General features: G+C 39.7%; 1 protein-coding gene across 5 annotated transcripts in view; it reads left to right on the forward strand.

The window, feature by feature from the left end:
* LOC137985239 (uncharacterized) overlaps positions 1–7,500 on the forward strand; it is a 33,381-nt gene that overhangs the window by 17,828 nt on the left and 8,053 nt on the right. For all 5 annotated transcript variants that reach the window (XM_068832796.1, XM_068832794.1, XM_068832795.1 and 2 more), the window contains 2 exons: positions 6,743–6,875; positions 7,384–7,484. In XM_068832796.1, the coding sequence (XP_068688897.1) occupies positions 6,743–6,875; positions 7,384–7,484 (234 nt within the window). The remainder of the gene's footprint in view (positions 1–6,742; positions 6,876–7,383; positions 7,485–7,500) is intronic.

A 7,500-nucleotide genomic window follows, 5' to 3' on the forward strand; every position in this document is an offset into this window, starting at 1 on the left:
AAAGTTCTCACTATTTGGCTATTCTTTCTATAATAGAAGAAGAACTCGAAATCCCTACAGTAAAATAAATATGAACCTAGTTTCCCATGCAGGAGTACCCAACGACAAAAATTTATAAAGTGATTGGATATCGCCTCCAGTAATATTTCAACAGTCACTAATTGTTTTTTGGTTGATTATTAACTTCTGTGGCAAAATTATATCCGCTCCCCAAAGCCAGCTAGAGCTAGAATTTAAAATACAATTTCCAGCCAGGATCTTTACTTTAAGAGCTTTTCCCAGCCAGGATATTTACCAAAAAGGCATTTCCCCAGCCAGGAATGTCTCTTTCTCCCCTTTTTTGCCAGCCAAAAAAATAACAAACATTTAGCCAGCCAGGAAAGTAAATTGAGCCATTTTATCCAGGTGATACAAAAAAAATAACTCAACGAAAGCTTGGTGGTGTTTGAGCCATTTTCTTTGCTTATGACTTCGGTGTACATTAACGCGGGATAAAAATAACATTTCTACTCTCTTACTGGTCTGTGGAAAATATAAATCGTCTTTACTTCAATCCAAATGAGAGCAAAGTTGTGAGATCGGAAAAAATAAATTTAGAGTTGGTTTACTTGATTTGAACGCAAACTTAAGACTGACACCAGGACCCACAAACAACCACGTTTCCAGGGTTCCAAACACTGGTAACGAGATTGGGTTCATCAAGAGAATGTCTGGAGAGCACATTCGCCAAACGTTTAACGCGTACTTACTCTTCTTCTGCCCCACTTCCCCTCCAAAAGCTCATAATTCTGAACTTTATCTAAAATTACGCGTTCTGCTATCATTAGAAAGCAACGAAAATTTCGATGAACATTGTGCACAACTCACTATCCAGTACGGACAAAATCAAGTGACCGCAAGGCGCATTCCAGTATCCAAAACAATGATATTATTTAAGCCGAAATGAAATAGAACAAAAGCATTGTCTATCCAGCGCCAATCAGATACCTCGAAGACACGCCCTCCCAGTAGCTGTAGAAACTCCACGCCAAGAACGCAAAGTCTATTAATTATGATATATAAATAAAATTTGGTGTATAGGAAATCATATACCGAAAAAGCACGGAACGTCTATCCTTCATGATGAAGAACCATAAGTGATACAGATGGAAACAAATGCCAGAAAGACACAGGCTATCGTTCATGATGAACTAAGAACAACTATGCGGTGCTTACGGACTCAAATGCCAAGAATGTCACAGATGTCGCAGTCTTTCCTTGAAGATGAAGAATAATGCGGTGCATAAGAAATCGTGGGAAATCACAGTTTACACTTGAGTGATGAAAAACCAATATTCGGTGCAGAAGAAATCAAATAGGGAAAAGGTACAGTCTTTACTCAATGATGAAAACCAATTACGCGGTGCAGAAAAAATCAAATGCCGGGAAGGCTATCATTGACGATAATGAACAGTTTTGCAATGCTGACCAAATGAAATGACAAGAGGGCACAGTCTATCCTCGACGGTGAATAACAGTTCTGCGATGCAGACGGAACCTAATTGCGAGAAGGCAGAGTCTTTCCTAGCGACCAGAAACAATTATGCGGTGCTGAAGATATAACATGTTAGGAAAGCACAGTTTACAGATAATGATGAAGAATAGTTATGCGGTGCAGCAGAAAGCAAATGCCGGGAAGTCATGATCATGGTCTACGAATCCTTGACGATGAAAAATATTTCAATATGGTGTGCTGTAGATATCATTTCCCGGGAAAGCACACCATATAGAAAAAAGAACTTTACGGTCAATCGCCGGGATACCTGTCACTTTCCTTTTCTGCATACCGACTCCTCTTCATATTCAGATGAGGATCCATGTAGCCTTTGTTATGGCTTTTCATATCTAAAAATACAACCATAGATTACTACATTATTATAACTGCATAATTATTACTCGCCAACGCGGATTTACTATCTATGCAGCCAAACTCTAGGCCGTAATCGCTCAAAAGTCACAATCGCTGCAAAGGCTTCAAAAGATAAAAGAGAACTGTTCACAGCAATTACCGCAAAAGCTTTGCTAAACCTGTAAAGACAAAAACTCCTTTTTTTATGTCCAACCCCACACTTAAATCTTACATAACCGAAGGGCAATCGCTGCGAAAGCTTTACAGGATAAAAGACAACTGTTCACAGCAAAAGCCATACCTGGCAATCACCACAAAAGCTTTGCTAAACCTGTAAAGACAATTTCAGCAATAGTCCATTTTTAAGTCCAACTCCACCACTTAAATCTTACATAACCGGGAAGCAATCGCTGCGAAAGCTTTACAGGATAAAAGACAACTGTTCACAGCAAAAGCCATAACTGGCAATCACCGCAAAAGCTTTGCTAAACCTGTAAAGACAATTTCAGCAAAAGTCCTTTTTGTAAGTCCAACTCCACCACTTAAATCTTACATAACCGGGAAGCAATCGCTGCGAAAGCTTTACAGGATAAAAGACAACTGTTCACAGCAAAAGCCATAACTGACAATCACCGCAAAAGCTTTGCTAAACCTGTAAAGACAATTTCAGCAAAGGTCCCTTTTGTAAGTTCAACTCCACCACTTAAATCTTACATAACCGGGAAGCAATCGCTGCGAAAGCTTTACAGGATAAAAGACAACTGTTCACAGCAAAAGCCATAACTGGCAATCACCGCAAAAGCTTTGCTAAACCTGTAAAGACAATTTCAGCAAAAGTCCTTTTTGTAAGTCCAACTCCACCACTTAAATCTTACATAACCGGGAAGCAATCGCTGCGAAAGCTTTACAGGATAAAAGACAACTGTTCACAGCAAAAGCCATAACTGGCAATCACCGCAAAAGCTTTGCTAAACCTGTAAAGACAATTTCAGCAAAGGTCCCTTTTGTAAGTCCAACTCCACCACTTAAATCTTACATAACCGGGAAGCAATCGCTGCGAAAGCTTTACAGGATAAAAGACAACTGTTCACAGCAAAAGCCATACCTGGCAATCACCGCAAAAGCTTTGCTAAACCTGTAAAGACAATTTCAGCAAAAGTCCTTTTTGTAAGTCCAACTCCACCACTTAAATCTTACATAACCGGGAAGCAATCGCTGCGAAGGCTTTACAGGATAAAAGACAACTGTTCACAGCAAAAGCCATAACTGGCAATCACCGCAAAAGCTTTGCTAAACCGGTAAAGACAATTTCAGCAAAAGTCCTTTTTTAAGTCCAACTCCACACATCTTACATAACCGGGAAGCAATTGCTGCGAAAGCTTTACAGGATAAAAGACAACTGTTCACAGCAAAAGCCATAACTGGCAATCACCGCAAAAGCTTTGCTAAACCCGTAAAGTCAATTTCAGCAAAAGTGTTTTTTCCACTCCAACCTTGAGACCCCAGTAAAGTATTTGAATAGGGCGTTTCACAAACAGTTGTAAAATTAAGAAAACTGTCATTACCAAATAGATAATACTGTTAATGTCCAAAAATACAAAAAACCCTCTAACTTCTGCAAGGTTAAGGTAACCGTGTTGGATGGAGCTCTTCAAACAGGAAACGAGCAAGGATTCCGTACTGCAAATAAAATTCTATGATAACAGATTAATTTCTCATTATTAATGAGCTGTGTTTGAAATGTAAGTGTCTAGTAACGCTTTTCAGTTTTAAGGCATAAATTTAATATTTTTTTATTTTAATTGATAAACAAAATGTTCTTGAAAATTAACTTAAGGCCGTGACAGTAATTTTTTATTATAAATGAAATAAAATTAGCAACTGCTTGTTTGAGCTGCGTCACCTTTTGAAATACATCGTTGTCTTGCTGGTTACGAACACTATCACTTGGACAGGGTGAAACCCCGGGGGAAGGGGGGCACTCCTGGGACAACTTTGACCACAAAAAGCCGAAACAAGAGTCGGGGAATACGGTCAAGACACATTGTCTTATGTTTAACGAGTGAAAAATGCAAGCTGTTTTCTCCAGAAAAAAAAATGTTACCTTTATAACCGGAAATTCACGCATACTACCTCATGAAATGATAATTTGGTCCTGCTGAATAGCGAACCCAAACGCGTTGCGCATAGTGACAGTTACCTGTCAAAATCTGTCAATCAAAGAGCCATGCAAACAAGCTAACGATCCGGCTCTCCACTTATTTCAAAATACAATTCCTTTTTTTGTTACATTTCCCAGTTCCTCAACCAGGAACCGATGGGATAAGCTGGTGTGTTCTCACGCTTTAAAAATATGGCAATAAATTGTGTTTGCCCGTCGGCAACATGATCAGCAACATTTCATCGCCTCCTCCTTTTCTGAACAGACCTAAGGTGCATTCCCTGACAGTAACTTCGTCTCTTCTGCATAAATATAGCGAGAATGAATTCAAGAGAAATCGTTCAACACGGTTCGTCCCCGACCAGTTTTGAAACCTGCAACGGCTATCTTGAGGGGAGAAGCGGACTATATTCCAGGTTCAATTTCACAGTGAAAGCAAATTTCACGCTAGAAAGAATTTTCAGCTAGTAAATATTACACACTAGTGAAAACACAGCCTTTAATAGTCTATTTTTTCCAGTATTGACCTGGGCCACATTTTGTCAGTAGTACCTTTTAATATTTTCTCTTCCGGAACAAATTTTGTTATATAACGTATCATCCCCCTCCGAAAAACTATCCGGCTGCCGGCCGTTCCTTTCCGTTGCCATTTGAGCGTATTGATTACTGTACTCGCACCGACATCTAACTCTGTCCATCCAGCAACAACATAGTAGCATTATCGAAGACTAAGACACTCGTTTCGCCTTATGAACTCGTTTGCTCCCTTTGGGTATAAAAGGAACTTCTCGCAAATTCTTGACTGCTGGGAAATACTGGAAATAGAACATGAATTTTGCCTCTTCAGGACCAGAAAATCTGCTTTTGCAATAGTAACGCAAAAAGTACTTTTATGGTTCTTTCAGTTATGGCTCGTTCCAATTTGTCCGAGTTAGACTTCACTTCGCAAACTAAGAATAGCATACAAATATTCTGTAGATATAACATACAAATATCAAATAACAAACATCCCTGCAACACTTCATCCTAATTAATAAATAACAAGTTTTCAAGGGTGTTGTGCCAGAGATTGACGATTAGCATGTGAACAGGCTCCTTGTAAAAGAAAAGGCAAGCGAGAGAAAACAAGGGTTCAAAAGGCTTTGATACTTAGGCAGTTCTAATCCCGAAGTGTGCCTAGATGTATCTGTTAAAACAATACACCAAACAGACAAAAACATCTGAGGTCAATCGAAAGACTCGCCTTATGTCAGAATGGTTGTCCAGAATGATGCCAGCAAAACACTTCAGAAGAAAAATCGCTCTGATTAGGCAAATGTTCTTTTTTTTTTATTATTATTTTCCATTCTAACTGATCGTATATAGCAGATAAGTAACAAGACTAACCACATCTATTTGGGGTGGTTTTAGCTGCGAGAACGGTTCGCTTCGATTTTCTTAGAAGAGCCGATATTTCTGGAAATCAAGACACGAACGCGAGGGCTATATTTTCGCGAATATGGAACTACACATATTACTCCGTTTACCATTCTATTTGCTGCTGGCATTTTGTCGAAACGAAATGACTGAAAGGAAAAGACCTTATGTGCTACAGTCAAACAAAAGTGTTTCTGAACAGTCATGGTTTAATGAAGGTGCATGCCATTGTCGAGATCAACATGATCAACATGATAAAATCAAAAGGCGTTCTTACCGGCTGGACACACTTTTATGATGATCTCTTAACCAGGCTACTGGAACAGTGACCCTGCCCGCTGCTGACTGAAGGATGCACTAAAGATGGTTCACAAAATACAAAAGACAGTTGAGACGGTCAATAAAGAAACTTATCAAAACCTGCAAAAAGACATTCAGATAAAAGCAAGGACATAGATGAAAAGATTACTTACCTAGAAATCAGCAGAGTTTGGATGTAGCAAAAATTGTCCAAAACCCGTAAAAATTTAGTTGCATCACCCAAACTAGAGGCACAAAACAACGACCGCGACGATAACCGCCACTTCTGAGATGGAATATCCGCGCGCAATAAATAAAATGAGTTGTCTGTCTAAATCCCAACATTGACACCATAACAAAAGACAGGGATGTTTAAAAAGAAATTGCATTGTTTGCTGACAGCGTTTTAATGACTAAAGCATTCAGTTAACATTTTCACACGCCTTTTTTCACTTTCAAATTTCTATCAATTTAGTGACAATTTTATACACGCCCTCGACTTTGCACTAGCCTGCGGTGCACCTTAGTTATCACTCACAGCCAGCGCTATGTTCTTTGAACTTTCCTGATTAGGTGTCATTTTACTTCTCCAGCCAAAATTAACCAGAGCACAATTTCAAAAGCCGCAGGAAGCCAGAAGGGAAGTGAATTTTTTTTTTTCTAGCCAGCTTCGGTATTCAAAGGGTCGACCACAGCAAGAAAAACTTTTCGGCACAATTCCCAGCTAGAGTTTCTCATCCATTATTTAGTAACCAGCCAGCAAATTCTTAGCCTGAGGAGCGGATATTTTGAGGAGCGGATCCGTTGGGTACTCCTGCCCATGGCTCATGTTGGTATAGAGATCTAATTAGTAATCGGGAGGTCAAAGCTTCGACTCCTCGTCGATGCGCTCGAATTTTCCTCAAGCCTAGGCCTCATTGATAAATTCACCTTTTGGTGGACAATTTTCATATTTTCTTCTATTTATCGTCTTCCAGGCAGCGTACAAATGCGTTCAGATATCTCGTCAAACCAGAGCAGATGAAGTGGTGAAGATGATCTTATCCAGTTACGGCAGTGATGAGCCACCAGAAAAGTTTGTCCTCGTAGAGAGTTTGTCAGATTCAGAAGGTAACAGCACTCAAAAGGTCGAGTCTCCTGTTAGAGAAAAGTAGGCAAAGAAAAAGACGGTTCACCTAAGAAATTTCTGTTCATGATGTGGCAGTGCTTTGGTAGTGACGAGTCGCCAAATAAGTTCGAAAACTCGTGGAGAGGTTCTCAGATTCTAAAAATAGCAGTTCGTAAAACTGGCTTTCCTGGTATAGCAAAGCTGTCCCAGTCGATGAATCTTCAGATATTCGCGTTTCTAGTGGACTTGAACAGTCATTTTAAACTATGGTAGCCGCTTTATCCGCAAGTGGTTAAAGGACAACATAATGAATCCGAAAAGACATGAGACCAGTTGTTTTGCAACATATAGGAATAAGTCACGACGTGAAATGTTTTCAGTTACTGTCCTTGGGTCCTCGCATGAATACCAGGGTGATCTAACCTTGTCGGTGCTGCATAAAAAGCACTGTGAAGAATCCAAATGCCCTTAAGAAACAAAAAGAGATAAGAAGGGCGTTTTGCATTGCAGTTGGTCGTATATTGGAAGCGGATGAATGTCCTTTGGAAGTGCAGTCCCGTTGGAGTGCTGGAGAGCAAAGAACGTTTACTCTGACACAAGCCGAGTTTGAAGTAAGTCAAGTTAGTG

Source organism: Montipora foliosa, chromosome 14, assembly GCF_036669935.1.
Source record: "Montipora foliosa isolate CH-2021 chromosome 14, ASM3666993v2, whole genome shotgun sequence".
In the NCBI taxonomy this organism is placed as follows: Eukaryota; Metazoa; Cnidaria; class Anthozoa; order Scleractinia; family Acroporidae; genus Montipora; species Montipora foliosa.